At 37.1% G+C, this 18,322-nt stretch overlaps 1 protein-coding gene across 1 annotated transcript in view; it reads left to right on the top strand.

The window, feature by feature from the left end:
- The first annotated feature begins 73 nt into the window (after window positions 1-73).
- LOC106881235 (prolyl 4-hydroxylase subunit alpha-3) overlaps window positions 74-18,322 on the top strand; it is a 59,690-nt gene continuing 41,441 nt past the window's right edge. Inside the window, exons 1-6 of the mRNA XM_052971004.2 lie at window positions 74-728; window positions 2,223-2,398; window positions 4,084-4,412; window positions 6,002-6,047; window positions 14,230-14,393; window positions 16,803-16,964. Coding sequence (XP_052826964.2) covers window positions 517-728; window positions 2,223-2,398; window positions 4,084-4,412; window positions 6,002-6,047; window positions 14,230-14,393; window positions 16,803-16,964 — 1,089 coding nt within the window. The 5' untranslated portion in view covers window positions 74-516. The remainder of the gene's footprint in view (window positions 729-2,222; window positions 2,399-4,083; window positions 4,413-6,001; window positions 6,048-14,229; window positions 14,394-16,802; window positions 16,965-18,322) is intronic.

Genomic DNA, 18,322 nt, shown 5'->3' with positions numbered 1-18,322 from the left:
ACACACACACACACGTACACACACATGTACGCACATACACCATACATGCACACTCATTTGAAAATACTTCAGTAGCTCTGATTCTTTTGACTGGATCCATCTTGTATTTGCGTTGATATACAAATATATTGTACAGATATATTGTACAAGCAATATACATTGGATCATGTTGTGTTTGTGCTGATATATTTTACAATTACAATATCTAAGACTGGAAAGTTGAAGTTAACACAGGGTTACAAATATCTTTCATACACACACACACATACACATATACATAATACATAATACATACATACATACATACATACATACATATAAAAATACATATATACATAATACATACATACATACATACATACATAGAGAAGACAGACACAGCAACAGACAAGCACACATTATATAAAAATATACAGATACATACACATTATATATATAAATATACTCATACATAAATATATTAACACACACACACACATATATATATATATATATATATATATATGCACACACACCATGTTCAAGCAGACAGTCACTGCTTTCTTACTGGTGTGGTCCTCACAAATAACTTTGAATATCAATGCTGAGGTCTTCTCATCTGTTGTGAAACTGAAAGTTTTATCCAATCTAGAATTGGTTTTATTGAGTTCTCTCGGGAAATTCATTCAAAGTCAAAATGGTATTGAATCTCGAGATATTGGTGGTCAAAATATGAACGATATTATCAGGTAAGATAGAAAAAATTGTTTAATTCATTTTACTGATTGGGAAATATTTATAAACATCCAAACACATTTTCTTTCCACTCCTTCTCCCTTATCTACCTACCTACTTCTCTCCCCCTCTCTCTCTCTCTCTCTCTCTCTCTCTCTCTCTCTCTCTCTCTCTCTCTCTCTCTCTTTCTCTCTTACTCTCTCCTAACCTGTCCACATATTTATTTATCTGTCTGTCAGTCTTCTTGTCTGTCCATCTATCCCGCCGTCTCTGTCTTTCTGTTTAACTGCCTGTTTATCCACCTGTCTATCTGTGTATCTTCCTATTTGTTTGCCTGTCTATTTGTCTACTATTTATCTATCTATCTATCTATCTATCTATCTATCCTCTCTCTTTCTCTCTCTCCCTCCATATATATATATATATATATATATATATATATATATATATATCCTCTGTCTGTCTCTCTATATCTTTCTATCTATCTATCTATCTAGCTAGCTAGCTATCCATCCTCTCTTCCTCTGTCTCTCTCTCTCTCTCTCTCTCTCTCTCTCTCTCTCTCTCTCTCTCTCTCTCTCTCTCTCTCTCTCTCTCAGCTGAAAATGAGTACAAGCCTAGTGCTAGTACAGCACCCTCTTACTGTGGTGTCTCAGAATCTCTTTACCTCAATGTATTAAGTGTATTATCAACACACATTTATCAGAAGACAAAATTCAACAGTCAGTAACATATTTACTTTCAAATCTTCAGGACTGCATTAAGAATGAATATGAATGTCATTGATTTGATACTCACTGTTATCCATGAACATGATAATTTATCATTTTGATACTTTAGGGATTTATCTCCCCACTAGTGATATAAACAAGTGTGTAATTTGCACCAAAAGCAAAATATGAGAGTTTCTTTCATAGTATCTACCACAGTAAAGTTTGTTTTAACAGAACATTCACATTCAAGTGGGGATAAATATTACCTCTCAGTATTTATATTGCTTTTGTCACTAATATATATATTTATAACAAGCTCACTGGCTAATAACAACAGCAGTGCCTATTCTGGCATTGTTTTCTATATATTGCTGGCTGGAGATGAGTTACTCCTATCTCTAGTGGTTAAGCATCCATCATTGACAAGACCAAGAAAGATCAAAATCACGTGATCTGGTGGTCTCAGCACTGGAGAGGGCATGAATTTATCTCCCTGCTAGCAATATAAACAAGAGTGCATTTTGCACCAAAAGCCAATATGAGAGTTTCTCTCATGGTATCTACCACAATACAGTTTGTTCTAACAGATAATCCATGTTTAAGTGGGAACAAATATTTATATTAACAATGCTGAAGAGGTGAAAGATATAATCAATCTCAGTGTGATTTGAACTCAGAAAGTAGACAAATGAAACTAAAACCGAGCATTTTGTTACATTAAGTTTATAAACAGATAAATAAAACATGATTTTTCTGATTCCATCCATTATGTAACATATTAATAATTCACTGCAGATTTGTTGTGAAAACTGAACACAAGTTGTCCCAAGAAGGCAGACAAGTAGGAAATGCAGTGAATAGTTATCAGCTTGTTCACAGATTCTTGTATGAATGGCACCGAATAAAGGACCTATTAAACATGATATTAAGGACTGAACATGTTACACCAGAGTCAGAAACATTTGCAAACAGTAAGTACCACAATAGAATTGACATTTAGTTTCATGTGCTTAAGAACTTTAGTTTGCAATAATGTCAATCCAGATTCAATCCCACAGCACAACATTATGTATATGTATTCTTGTATGACCCTAGATCAACCCAAGCATCACAAGCAAAATTGGTTAAACAAAAACAGTGCTTAAGTCTATCTTAGTGTGCATATTTTTGAGTAGTAGATTATTGCCTGACATAACACAACCTTTTTACCACTGAGTACCTTTAGTAGATTCCACTCCATTGCAAGACATTTAGACAGATCAACCACTCTAGAGATAACTCAATATCTGAGTACACCACTTTTCCACAACCCATGGGTTGTGGTTTCTTCCTCTCTGTTCTCTATCCCCACCAACAACCTTGTCCCAAAGATCTTATTCAGACTAAGCCACAAATAAATGAGACTAAGATGGTGAAATGTAACCAAGGGTCCATAATATTTCTAGCCATCTTTCCATCTATTTGTCTTTTATTAATTATAATACAATAACAGCAAACTGGCAAAATTTATTATTGCATCATATAAAATAACTTGTGGTATTTGCTCCAGCTCTCTGTGTTACAAGTTCAAATCCTATTGATGTCAATGATGGATTTTGTAAAAAATTTTGTTTAGATTTAATTAAATAAGATTAAATATGTGATGAAAAACTAAAAACTTTGCTTTCAAAAATATGTGCATATATATATACACACACACACATACACACATCGAATTTCTAGCATACAAGTTGAATTTTTCAGACCAAAATTTAGTCAAAATGAGTAGATTGTCTTATACACCAAGATGACTTTGGAAGATCAAAAAAGTTACCAAGTAACTTGCAAAACAAAGGGAAAGAAGAAATCCCCTCAGCTGAGTGGGGTTGTAGGAGAGGGTGGACGTGGCTTTATGCCAAGTGTGGAGGGGTCAAAGTATAACAGAGGGACAGGTACAAGTGTCTTGTTATAAAAGAAATACATGGCTACCCTGCATTATGTAAGGACAATGTGGATATCTGGGAAGAAGATAAGTTGGTAGATGACAGAGCATACTCTCAAGGTGCAAGAAGATGATTATAAGAGAGAATACAGACTGAGGATGAGGAGGGGTGGCTGGATAAATACATAGGAGATTGGGAGGAGAGTAATAAGTGGTTGGAGATGAGTGAAGAAGGTTATGTAGTGAATGATGTGCAAAGGTGGTGTAGTTGATAGTAAATATCAGTATGAGAGGAGAAGTTAAAAGAAGTAACTCCGCAACATTCTTGATCACTGTCTCTGATTTATGTCACTGGACATAAAGGCAGAAAGCTGGCAGAATCATTAGCTTGCCAAACAAAATGCTTAGTATTATTTCATCCATGTTTACATTCTAAGTTCAAATGCTGCCAAGGTTGACTTTGCCATTCATCTTTTCGGGGTTGATAAAATAAGTATCAGTTGTATACTGGGGTCAATATAATTAACTTTTCCTTCCCCTAAAATTGATGGCCTTGTGCCAAAATTTGAAACCAATATTGCACCAAGCAGCTTTAGTTTCTAATCCTGCCACTACTTAAAATTCTTAAATATCCAACTTATTTACATATTTTGCATTTACTATTTTACTGGTTCCAGCCTCTGGGTGGTGCCATGCTGGAGCAATGCCATTACTTAACATATTCTTTTGTTATAGAATTCTTACACACTGCCAAATTCATACAAGACTCAGAAATGTGGCCAGACACAGATGACCTTGAGGGGGCATCACTTGGACTTCTACGGATTGTAGAAATATACCAAGTACCACTGTATCAACTGGCAAGAGGGAATCTGCTGGGAAAGAGAACTATGGCTTTAGAGACGACACAATACCTTAGCATTGCTGATGTGGCCCAGGACATGGAAATGGAGTGGGAAGCTGTGAAATGGTATAATTATACCATTAGTATACTTGGTACAGACACAGCATCACAACATTTACTCACTAAAGCCCATAAGTCAATGGCAGCTATGCTTTATAAGGTAATTGTGCAGTATTTCTGTCTTTTTTATTTGTTTGTTTGTCAAGAACTCACACATAACAGTAACAACAACAACATTAACAATAATAACAATAACTGTCTTTTTATTGACCACAAGGACTCAAAAACAACGAGGACAGTAGTAAAATAACAACATAAATTTCTTTATTATCGGTACCAAGACCCTTTCAAACTTACAACAGTATATAAATAAGGGTTACAATACATGTGGTAGTGGACTTAATAAAGTTACAAAACAATAAGAAAATGGGTGAAAGCTTTATATAAATAGTGGACTTTGGGGAGATTTTTTCAATCCAGCATAGCAACAGATTAGAGAAGGAATTACCTGATTAAAAGAGGAGACCATAAAAAACATCAAAAAAAAAAAACAATGTACTAGCAGTGAAAATGGCACTGCGGCATTTTTTCTATGTAAAGCTCAAAAGTTGCATTATCAAAGATAAGATGTGTACTCTTACACCTGAAAGTGGGAATGATATTCAGTAGGTCCTGTTGATAGAGATGTCACATGACAACAAAGACACAGTTATATTTTTGGTGGGCAGCAACAGACACTTACCTGATTCTAAGTTTCTGGTTTCTAACAGGGAGTAGTTGTGAACTGGAAATGGCACCTATTTCGACAGCCTTCCATAATTCTTAGTAGAAGAGGTGGAATCTTACAAAAAACAATTACAGTAGCTGAGGTACATTTGCTAGTGAGTGGCAGGTGTAAAAAAAAGTAAATCACTTTGTTTGGATGGTCTATCTGTTGTGAGTTTTAAGGATACATGTTTTTTAGCAGACATCTGTCACAATTACTAAGCGACTGGGGACATTTCCAATTGTGTTAACCAGGTAGTGGTGGTGCAGCTGAAGAAGGCTGCAAACAAAGGTGATATCATTAACTATTTCTGGTTTATTACTCTGCAAAGTATGTAGAGTTTAAGATGTTGTCCAAGGTGCTCATGAAGAGGTTGGCACTTACCATTGATATAGTGTGACCAAAAGCATGCAGGTCTGTGTGATTCTTGGCAGATCTATCCATGACAACCTCTAACCAATCTGATACATCATAGAAGAGGTAGATAATGAATGTGGCTGTGATGGAGTTCTGGTCTATTTGGATCAATCCGAAATCTTCAATTTGATCAACCACAAGTCAGAAGACTTGCAACTTGGCACCTGGAGAGACACACCCACACCAGCTAGCATCCAGGGTGATGGACCCTTAGTGCCTGTTAAAACAATTGGGTCTGGATTGATCCAGATCTCCTAGCAGAGAGGAACTGAAATAACTAATGAGCAGTATGGTAAACCTCACCCAGAAATGAGATGAGAGGAAGCGATCCCTAAAAGTGTGTGCTATATCAGCAACACATACAACACCTGCCTCAGAATCCAGGATTAAGATGTCTGCCCAAGATTAAGCTGTTTTAAATCATGACCATCATTATCTGAAAAGAATAACTTAGGATTAACATTGGAGATGTATAAAATGATAGAGATGTGCTTTCTTAAATAGTGCAGTGTGTGATGGAATGGATTCAATGAAAATATTTGGCTGATTTTTACTTTATTTTGTAGCTTGGAAGACCAGATCTTTCAGCTGATTCTGTCCAACAGTTGATTGGTGAGTACAATTTTGAATGAATTGATGAAGACCTAATAAAAAAATCTTAGGGAGAAAGTTGTTTTACACACATACACACACATACAAACACACACACACGCACGCATACATCATAAACTAGGGTTTTCATAAAATTAAATCAACCAGCTAATTCATACATTAAAAATACTATCTATAAGTAGAACAGTGAAAATATACAAGACTTTTCTCAAGTTTAAAATGTGAATTTGTTTTTTTATTTACATTCTGATGAGGAGCTTTGTATCTTTGTTAGAAACCATCTCCTTTCTCAAAAGAAGGTTTCAGATAATTATTGTCTTCAGAATATCATCCATTTGAAGCAATGCATCAGTCTGGATGTGTTTTCTACTTTTTGGAGCAGTTCTGGAACTCTTGTGAAGTGATGCCTTTCAATGTCAGTGTTGTTTTTTTTCATCTCTTCTACATCTGCAAATACTGCAGCACCAGCTTTCCTCACCAGTGATGACCTTCGAAAAAATGGCTGGATCAACTTCCAACTCTTCTTTCAGTTCACAGATTGCATTCAGTTGTGATTGCTTTTGATCTTCTGTGAGCAAGTGAGACACAAATATTGCTGCAACTCTTTCCATTCACAATTCATTACTTAAAATTCATTGGAAGGTGCTCCTGGACATACCAGTTATATCAACAAGTTCATCAATTGTTCAGTGATGGTCCTCCTAGATCAGTTCATGAATTTTCATGATGTTTTCATTTGTTTTGGGGTGGGGGGGTCAACAGACGCCCTGGACGAGGTTGATCTTTAGCCAACAAGTGACCGTTCCTAAAGCATGAAAACCACTCATAGGCTTGTGTTTTGCTCATGGCAGCGTCCTTATAAGCTGTTAGAAGCTTGAGAATTGTTTCACCCATTGTTTTCCCCATCAGAAAACAGAATTTCATAGAAGCATACTGTTCCTTCATTTAGACCATTGCAAAAATCAACAAACAGGGGAAAAGTACTACAAAACAAAGATGCACCACGTGGCAGCACAACTTCACTCGATGCCACTAGTCAGCACACTGATGCCTGAGGGTTGCATCATGTGACTTCTAGCGGTAGAAGCCTGAACTACAACAGGCTTGTCCTACAGAGAACATTTCCAGTTACTTTTGGCTACCCCATCATAAACATATACACATGTGTGTGTGTGTGAATATGTATATATATATATATATATATATATATATATATATATATATATATGCTCAACTGATGAAGGGTTGGTCTTTATATTACTTGTCCTGTTTTCCATTTGTTTCTCTCGTTCATTTGTTCACGTATTTCATGTTTACTGTTGGTGATGTCCTGTATTAGAGAAAGGTTATCAGCATAGAGAAGCTCCCAGGGGCATCCTGTCTTGAATTCCTCTGTTATTGCTTGGAGGACTATGATGAATAAGAGGGGGGGGGCTGAGGACTGATCCTTGGTGGACCCCTATCCCTACCCAGAATTCTTCACTATACTTGTTGCTAACCCTTACCTTACTGATTGTATCCCCATACATGGCTTGTACAGCTCTCACTAACCACTCATCTATCCCTAGTTTCCGCATTGACCACTAGATAAGGGATCCTGTCAAAGGCTTTCTCCATGTCAACGAAAGCCAGGTACAGAGGTTTGACTTTGGCTAGGTATTTCTCCTGCAGCTGTCTTACCAGAAATATAGCATCAGTGGTGCTTTTCCCTGGCACAAACCCAAACTGTATCGTGTCTAAACTAACTCTCTCCCTAATTAGTTGGGCTATGACACTCTCCGTGACTTTCATCACCTGATCCAACAATTTGATACCTCTGTAATTATTCGTATCTAATGCATCACCTTTACTTTTGTAAAGGTGATGACTTTTGTATGACTCCTTTATGTATTACCTGATAGACTATACTGGTGACAAGAATATAGCCAACACCGCCAGACATTTTGAGCATCTCTGTGGTGATTCCTGATGAGCCAGGGGCTTTCCCTGTCTTCATACCCTTAATTGCTTTATCTACCAAGGTACTGTCAATTCGGATAGCTGGTCCCTCTGTTGGGTCGACATACGGCAGACTCTCTTTCTCCCATTCATTCTCTTCATTTAGCATCCTTTCATAGTAGCATCTCCAAGTATCTCTCTCTTTGCAGCCTCATTAAATGCAAGTGAGCCATCATCTATGCGAACACATTTCTCTTCTATGACATCACATTTCTCTCTCACACACTGTCTTGCAACATGAAACACTTCAAGTCTTTGGTCCTCATGAAGCAGAACATTGGCAAATTTTTTCTTATCTGCTTTCCCTCTGGCTAAGTAAACCTGTCTCCTAGCTTCCCTTCTGGCAATCTGATACAATTCCTTGCTACCACTGTTCTTCCAGTTTTCTCATGCCCTTTCTTTTCCCTAATGGCCCTGTCAACTACATTGTTTCACCACCATGTTACCTTGGGTCGAGAGGGGACTTTGCACCATCCACAGATCTGATCAGTAACCCTCAACAGGTTGTCCTATAGGAGCCTTCAGTTGTCTTCCACATCATATGATGCTATATCCTCCTCTATTTTGTCAAAAGCTTTGAGTAATACATCTCAAAATCTCTGTCCATTCACAGGATCCTTAAGCTACCAGACCCTTCTTTTCCATGCTGGTAGTCTTCTGGGCATCCATTTAGCCCTGATCCTGAAGTCGTTAACTACTAATCTATGTTGTGGGTGCATTCTTCACCTGAGAAGGTTTTGGCATTTATAAGTAGCCATCTTTCCTGTTTCTTGGCGAGGATGTCAATTTGATTAGTGTGTCCACCAGACTGGTAGATGATTAGGTGACTGGCAGGTTTCCTGAAGTTGGTATTGCAAACCATAAAATCATTTGCATCACAGAACTCCAGCAGCCTGGTTCTCTCCTCATTGCAAGAACCAAAACCATAGCCACCATGTATGCCATGGAAGCCCCCTGCATGTTGTCCAACATGCCCATTGAAGTCACCAGCCACAAAGAGAAGGTCCTTATCATGTAGTCCTGGCTGAGGGGCATAAGCTGAGATAACGGTTGCTAATCCATGTTGCAGCACTAATCTAAGCTTAAGTATTCTATCACAGACTCTGTCTACCTCAATTACCTAATCAACCCATTTCTCCACACGAAGTATACCCACGTCCCCAAACCTGTCAGTGTTCTTTACCCAGAAAATCTTATACCTATGTTCTTTGCCTGTGAGGAACCTAGCAGAACTTCTCCATCTTACTTCTTGGATGCAGCACAGATCTACACATTTCCGTTCAAACATCTCAACAATCTCACCGGACCTACCTTTCAATATGCCAACATTAAGTGTCCCAACTCTGAGGGTGTGGAAGGTGTGGACCTGTGTAACCCTGGGATGAGAGACAGCCGCATCAGATACCTGAAAAGAAAGCTTGCATTTGGCAGAACTCATAACCATAGAATAGCCTTCAACCTGCATACACTGCACCATCATTTTATGTGCTTCATAATTACTATATCGCATAGGAGATAAACCTTAAGTAGAGATGGGAGAGCATTAAGCCTTTGGAGGTGTTCAGGGGGAAAGACATCTGATAGAAGTCAGAGGATAAAGACTCCCAGTACAAGTGGTGGGGTGGGAAGGGTGGGTACACCATGAAACTGCAAAAATTCAGGCTGCCAGTCTGAAAGAATAGTAATAAAAATAATGAGATAGAATTGGGCCACTCTCTCTCTCTCTCTCTTGGTTATCATCATCATCATCATCATATGGTTTGGACAGCTTGACTGAAAACTGGTAAGCCGGAGACCTGCACCAGGTTCCCATCTGATTTGGCAAGGTTTTATGGCTGGATGCCTTTCCTGACACCAACCACTCTGAAAGTGTAGTGGGGGATTTTTATGTACCGCCAGCATGGATGCCATTGACCTGACGCCAACATCAGCCACAACTACAGTCTCACTTGGCTTGACAGGCCCACACAAGCATGATATAATACCAAGGGTCTTGGTCACCTTTCACTGCCCAATGCTTGAATAGTGCTTTTTACATGCCAGTTAGATGGCACTGGCATCGGCCACAACAAAAATTTCATTCGGTCCAACAGATCTTCACATGCATAACATATCGCCCAACGATTGAAGGGTGCTTTTAACAGGCTAGTTATGCGACACTAGCATTGGCCATGACTATGATCTCACTCGGCTTCACATCACTATCTCCATGAGGCCTAACACCCGAACGGTACACTTTACATGCCACCAGTATGGGTGCCAGTCAGATGGCACTGGCATTGACCACAACTAAGATTTCACTCTATTCAACAGGTCTTCACAAGCACAGCACATTACCCAATAATTGAAGGGTTCTTTTAATGGACCAGTTAACCATCACTGGCACCAGCCATGACTACGATCTCACTTGGCTTGACAGCATATGTCATTGCCTCTGCGAAGCCCAACATTCAAAGATCGTTCTTCGCCACCTCATCCCATGTCTTCCCAGGTCTAGCTCTTCCACAGGTTCCCTCCACCGTTAGAGTGTGACATTTCTTCACACAGCTGTCCTCATCCATACGCATCATGTGACCATAATAATGAGTCGTCTCTCTTACACACTACATCTGATGCTTCTTATGTCCAACTTTTCTCTCAGGACACATACACTTTGTCATGCATGCACACTGACATTACACATCCAGCGGAGCATACTAGCTTCATTTCTTACAAGCCCATGCATGTCCTCAGCAATCACAGCCCATGTTTCATTACCATGTAGCATGGCTATTCATACACAGACATCATACAGTCTGCCTTTCACTCTGAGTGAGAGGCCCTTTGTTACCAACAAAGTTCGGAGCTCTCTGAACTTTGCCCAGGCTATTCTTATTCTTGCAGCTATGCTCTCAGAGTATCAACCCTGCTACTGACTTGGTCACGTAGGTAACAGAAGATATCGACTACTTCTAGTTATCCCCACTGGCATGTGATGGAATCTATTTTTTGTACATTTTTGGTGTTTATTGTACCTGTGCACCTTCCATACACAAAAACTATTTTTCCTGTTAACCTTCCTCTGATATTGCTGCACTTCTTATGTGTCCATAGCTTACACCGGGTACATCTTATGAAGTTTCTACCAACGCTTTTTCTACAAATCGAGCAGAGCCATCTACCAGAAGGGATTTGGGATTTGTCTGCCTTCCTACTCACTAAAACTTTTGCTTTTGCTAGGTTAACTCTAAGGCCCTTCGATTCTAGACCTTGCTTCCATACCTGAAACTTCTTTTCTAGTCCTGGTAGTGATTCAGCTATAAGGGCAAGGTCATCAGCATAGAGGAGCTCCCAGGGGCATCCTGTCTTGAATTCCTCTGTTATAGTCTAGAGGACTATGATGAACAAGAGGGGGCTGAGGATTGATCCTTGATGAACCTACTTGTACCCTGAATTTTTCGCGATACTTGTTACCAACCCTTGCATATGGACGTGGACAGCTGATCTTTAACTGTGGAGGGAGCCTATGGTAGAGGTAGATCCAGGAAGATATGGGACAAGGTGGTGAAGTATGATCTTCAAACTTTGAGCCTCACAGAGGAAATGATCAATGACCAAGACCTTTGGCGATGTGCTGTGCTTGAGAAGACCCATCAAGTCAAGTGAAATTGTAGTCATGGCTGATGTTGGTGTCAGGTAACTGGCATCTATGCCAGTGGCATGTAAAGAGCACTGGTTGAGCATTGGGCCTCATGGAGACAAAATGGCTGATGCCGGTGACACATGCAAAGTTCTTTTTGAGTGTTGGGCCTCATGGAGGCAATGACCGAGACCTTTGGCATTATGTCATGCTTGAGAAGAAGACTCATTAAGCCAAGTAAAATTGCAGCTGTGGCAGATACTGGTTTTATGCAAATGGCATTCATACTGGTGGCATGTGAAAGCACCCGTTACTTTCTTGGTGTTTATGAAGGGCATCCAGCCATAGAAATCATGCCAAATCAGACTAAAATCTGGTGCAGCCTTCCAGTTTGTCAGCACTGGTCAAATCGTCCAACCCATGCAAACATGGACAATGGACATTAAATGACAATGATAATGATGATATATACATTCTCTCTCCATTTTCTTTCCCCTCAATTTTTTCTGTTGAAGAGCATAGGCTCAACATGTCAAAGACTTTTCCATTCTTCCCAAGCATTAAACTAATGCACCCACTTGTTATTCTCTCACCTGTCTTTGTCTTTTGTTTTCTGTAAATTTGAACTATGCACACACACACACACACACACACACGTGCACAAATCATTTAATATGTATATTTCAGGTCTGTGGAATATATAATAGAAAATCCATCCATTACATAAGACCTTCCTTGGTTAAAACATTGAAAATTCTGGTATTGTGCACCATTTCTTAGCATAACACACACACACACACACACACACATCGTTGGTAAATTATAAAACCAAAAAAGAAGCACACTCTAAGGTATAGAGCAGTAGAGTATATAGATAAAGATAGATATAACCGGTCTATGCAGTTACTCTTAGATTCACATCCATAAACCACTTAGGTTTACAGCATCTTTTTTTTTCAGACCCTAGGCCTATGGAGGAGGAAAAGACTTGTTGACATAGAGTAATGAAGTTTTTTCCTCGTCCATTTTCTAGAGAGGGCACTTGCTAGAGAGGGTACTTGCTAGAGAGGGCACTTGCTAAAGAGGCCATAGGCCTAGGGTTTGAAGAAATGCTGTAAAGCTAACTGCTTTATGGACGTGAAACCCAGAGTAACCCCATAGACTGGCCATATCTATCAATCTATCTATCTATCTATCTATCTATATAATTATAAGATCTGGTAATTAGTCATATATTAATATATTAATTAATATCGATTAATTATCAGGGGGCCAGCACATTTAAAGAATCAAAGAGATTCAGAAATATTATCTGCAATCTCAGGGGATTAAGGTACATTTTAAAAAATAACGTCGACCACTAACGTGGACAATTAATGCGCTAGAAATAGATCACATCTTGTGTCTGAGAACTTTTTAGGTCTTAATAGACACAAGATGTGATCTATTTCTAGCGCATTAATTGTCCACGTTAGTGGTCGACGTTATTTTTTATCTATCTATCTATATATATATATATATATATATATATATATATATATATATATATATATATATATATATATATATATATATATATATATATATTCTTTTATCTTTTTACTTGTTTCAGTCACTTGACAGTGGCTATGTTGGAGCACCACCTTAAGGGGGTTTTAGTCATACAAATTGATTTCAGGACTTATTCTTTGGAAGCCTAGTACCTATTCTATTGGTCTCTTTTGCCGAATTGCTAAGTTACAGGAATGAAAACACATCAACATCAGTTGTCAAGTGATGGTGGGTGGTTACAAACACAGATACACACACACACACACACACACACACACACACACACACACACACACACACACACACACACACACACAGACAGACACACACACACACACACAGACAGACACACACACACACATCTATTTACAATGGGCTTCTTTCAGTTTCCATCTACCAAATCCACTCATAAGGCTTTGGTCGACTTTAATATAAATATTAAAAGAACGAGTACTTTTGCACACAAGTAGAAACACAACTGAAACTTCTGCCTGCCAAATTCAATCACAAGACTTTGGTCAGCCTGAGCTTATAGCAGAACACACTTGTGACGTGTAGTGAGAAGCTGAAACCATGTGGTTGAGAGGCAATACTCAACCATGCTTGACATATATATATATATATATATATATATATATACGAGGGGGTACTGAAAAGTCCTTGGCTTTGGATAAAAGATAATACATGAAGATAAATTAATCATTCAAAATATTCGCCTCTCAGATTCACTCACTTATTGCAGCAGTCCTTCAGTTTTACTAAGCCCAGTAAAAGAACTCAGAAGGTTAGGCCTCCAACCATGCCTTTCACCATACCCTTAAAGCCAGGAACTTTTCAGCATCCCCTTGTATATCAAACATCACAGTTGTAACATTACTAACCATACAATTAGAGAAATGACAAATAAACAACAACAACAGCAATATATTGAAATAACAACTTTGTCAAAGTTATGGTGCTGATTTTGGCATCATCAGAACCTTCTAAAGAATTAAGGAGTTGATATTTTTTCAGTCAAGAAGAATGGGAGTGGTATCCATGACAATCAGTTGCAGACAGAATTACGGAATTATCTTCAGAAATCTAGTAACAAACAAGTTTTGCATCCATTGATTCGCCCACCACCAAAATGGATAGGTTACTATGACTTTGAGAAATTGTGTCGGGCTCAGTTACAGGTAATACGTTTTTGAAAAATACTTAAAGTTAACAGACATGCAAAAGTCATTGTCATCTTTATTATTATGATTATATTCATAATTATAATTATCATTATTGCTATCATCAGCAGGCAGAATTGTTAGCACACCAGATGGAATGCTTAGTGATATTTTGCCTGTCACTGCATTCTGAGTTCAAATCCTGCCAAGGTTGACTTTGCCTTGCATCCTTTCTGGGTCGATAAATTAAGAACCAGTGAAACATTGGGGTCAATGTAATCAACTTAATCAACCTCCCCCAAACTGCCCTTGTAACAAACATTTGAAATCATTATTACTATCATCAGCATTGTCATTGTTCTTGGTATTTTCATTGTTATCATCACTGCCATTGTCATTTTTATCATCTTCATTATCACTACCATCATTACCTTCATCATCATCATCATCATCATCTTTATATCTTCCAGTTCTTTCCAATATAGTCATCTCCATCTTCACCATTATCTTCATAATCATCATTGTCATCATTAGAGTTTCCAGTTCCAGTTCTCTCCATTATAGACACTATTGTTGTCTACAGTGCCATCATCATCATCATCATCATTGTTGTTGTCACTGTTAGTGTCTCAATCCTACATCAGATCTAGTTTTGTAAAGAATTCAACCCTCCCATATATCATTTTCCTCCTACTTACAATATCTATTTAATGTGTGCACTAAAGAGATAAGGTATGCCTTATCTCTTTACTTAATGCTCCACTTACCTTGACTTCTTGTCAAACTGTCCATCATGTCCGCCTACTACATCCATTCAGATACTAAAATATACAGTAGATTTAAAAAGAATAAATCAGATAAATCAGATGAATAATCCCTTTGATAAGAAACCAAATTATCACAGGAGCCCTCTCTAGAAGATTCTAACACATATTGGCCAGATGATTATTGCTCTGAGGAATCAAATATTCTGCTGAAAAATAATACCTACAGCTGATATAAGTTTGTGGCTGGTGAATCATCAGCTGTACTAACCATCTATATATCATACTTAGTGTATATATACACTGTTTGCAGGCAAGTTACTGCAATTTTAGTCTGAAGTTAAAATCTTTTATGGACATGCTTGACCCAACAAAATGTTGAGTCAATCTCAAACAGACCTTGGCTATAATTCCATAACCTCGCCACACATTAGAAATATCAATTTTTTTTATTTTTTAATTTCCATTAACATTCTTAAACTTGTTTAAAATTGCATATACTTTCTGTTAAAATATTCATTGTATTATAACCTTTATTTTCATATAAATTTTATAACATAATAATTAATAATTATAATTATAATAATAATAAAAATCTTTTTAACATTATCTTCTCAAGAACCTCTTCATATCCACATTTTGTTCAGCTGTCTCTTTTACACTTTTCCTCCTACCCTTTCTTTCCTGTCTACTCTACCTTTTCCTCTCTATATCACAATACTAGAGAAGTTAAACCATCCACCGGGTCATGACTTCTCTCTAGTTATGTCTTGTCTCTTCTTTCCGGTGATCATTGCCAGGTCAAATTTAATTAACACTGTCCGAATTCTTGTTAATTCATTAAATTAGTACTTGTTTTCTTTTTCACTGAGCTCAAGGGTAACCTGAATAGCATGAACAGAGGGAGGTACAGGTATTATTATGGAGACAACATGATCACTCAAGGTGTTAGAAATAGCAGCCAGATTGTCTTCAAATCTCTTCCTATTGTCTCTTAGAAAAGATACATTTGATGATGTATTTCTATTCGTACTGTCTCAGAAAGACAGAATGGCTGGTCAAGCTGAAACATCTTTGATCATAGGTCTGCTAGCTCAGGAGTGATCTGGGGCTAAATAATCAGATATGTTTTCTGTACATTATAAAATAAAAATTAAAAATCAGTGGTGACCTTACCCCCATAAAAACCAATAATCACCTTAATGTGGTATGGAGGTGAACCAAAAATTGGGTTAATGATGGCAATGGTACTTGAATGATAATCTAAATAATAAATGATATATTATAATCTTAAAAAACAAGAAATTTAAATGGAAAAAATTTCCTTTTTTACAGTAAAAGGGTTCAACAAAATGTTCAGACTTTAAATTTTTCAAAAACAAATTGTTGTTTTACAGAAAAATGTTTAATAAGATATTGAGCCTTCAAAAGTTAGAAACTAGAATTCATTTAAATATATTATTGGGTAATGAAAATCATCCTAGTAGTCGCATGTAAATACAACCATATATATGTTTATGTATGTATATTTTTATACACACACACAATCATGCATGTACATCAAAAATGCATACATACCTTCACATATATACAGGTACATATTGTTTCTTATTTATATTTGTTTTTATTTTTTAAACATTTTTTACAAATAAAATGAAAAAAGCCACAAATCTCCAACAGTGTTGTCTGTTCATTCCAAGAGAGACTTGTACCATATTTGAATTTCAAACAAGAAATATTACACTATGACCCTCTGGTGGTTCTCTATCATGATGTCATCACAGATTCAGAAATGTCTTATATAAAGAATACAACAGTTCGCAAGGTAAATACTATTGTGTACTTTGATTTATTTATTAGTTAAACCATTTTTACAGGATTTTTATGAAAAATAAAAACTAGGAAAAGTTTGAGAGTTCATATCTACAATACTCCATCTATCTTCTGTCTTAAAATATAAGCAACACTTACCTTTTTCAGAACGTCAAGACTCTTATAAATCCTATACATTTAGATCTTTTTAAGTATCTAGATAAAACAAAAGAGAAGTATTTTGTTTGGATAAGTAATTCTTCAGATAATTGGTGTGAACACAGACAAAGAAGCCATATTGAACTTAATTACTGCACTGATTAAGCTTTTGTATACTAACATACCAATAATCAATTTGTTAAAATTGGCTGAAATCAGCATGCCCAAGTTATGTAGGCACATATGTGACTGTGGTAAGAAGTTTGCTTCCCAGCCACATGGTTCTGGGTTCAGTCCTACTATGTGACACCTTAGGCAAGTGTCTTCTCCTATAGTCTTAGGCCAACCAAAGTCTTGTGAGTAAATTTGGTAGACAGAAACTGAAAGAAGCCCGACATATAATATATGTATATCTATGGGTGTGTGTCTTTGTGTCTGTGTTTGTCCCCCACCACCTCCTGATAATTGGTATCAGTGTGTTTATGTCCCTGTAACTTAGCAATCAGCAAAAGATGTTGATAGAATAAGTACCAGGTTTAAAAAAAAAAGTACTGGGGTTGATTCATTTGAGTAAAAATTCTTCAAGGCAGTGAACCAGCATGGCCACAGTCTAAAGGCTGAAACAAGTAAAAGATAAAAGATAAAAGATAGAGAATAATTCAAACATATTTTTTATCTCTATCCACTATTCCATAAAGTACTCTGCTATCAAAAACAAGTTAACCTGGTTCCAATGTTTTATGATCAGTTCAAGTATATTAGAAAAATATTTGAATCTGAAAAGGCTTTTCACTTCCTGTTGTTGCAGGGAAAAATTTCTCACCTATGATAAAAACACATCCATCACTTCAATAGAGAACGATGTGAACTGACATTTTTTTTTTTTGTCTTAAGTGAGAATTTTTTTTTTCTTCATGACTAACTACAGTAAGAAACCTGTAATGAATTCAAATATCTCTCAAAATATTTGAATTAATCCTAAGTTTGTATATTGTCACTGCTTTGCATGTTTATATCTTTTTTAACACTGTTGTAAGTGACCAGCTGAACTCAAATAAGATGACCAAGAAAACTAACAGACACAAGGTACTTTTGATAATTGTAAACAAAAGGCACAACTGTTACAATAGTGTCTGTAATACCTCTTTGATGCTACATTTTTACATGTCCATCAGTAATTCAAATTAACTTTAATTATTGAAAACAAAATAG

The sequence above is a fragment of the Octopus bimaculoides genome, chromosome 10 (assembly GCF_046866305.1).
Source record: "Octopus bimaculoides isolate indiv1 chromosome 10, ASM4686630v1, whole genome shotgun sequence".
Lineage (NCBI taxonomy): Eukaryota > Metazoa > Mollusca > Cephalopoda > Octopoda > Octopodidae > Octopus > Octopus bimaculoides.
The sequence above is the reverse complement of the archived record's forward strand: the minus strand, read 5'-3'. Positions and strand labels throughout refer to the sequence as shown.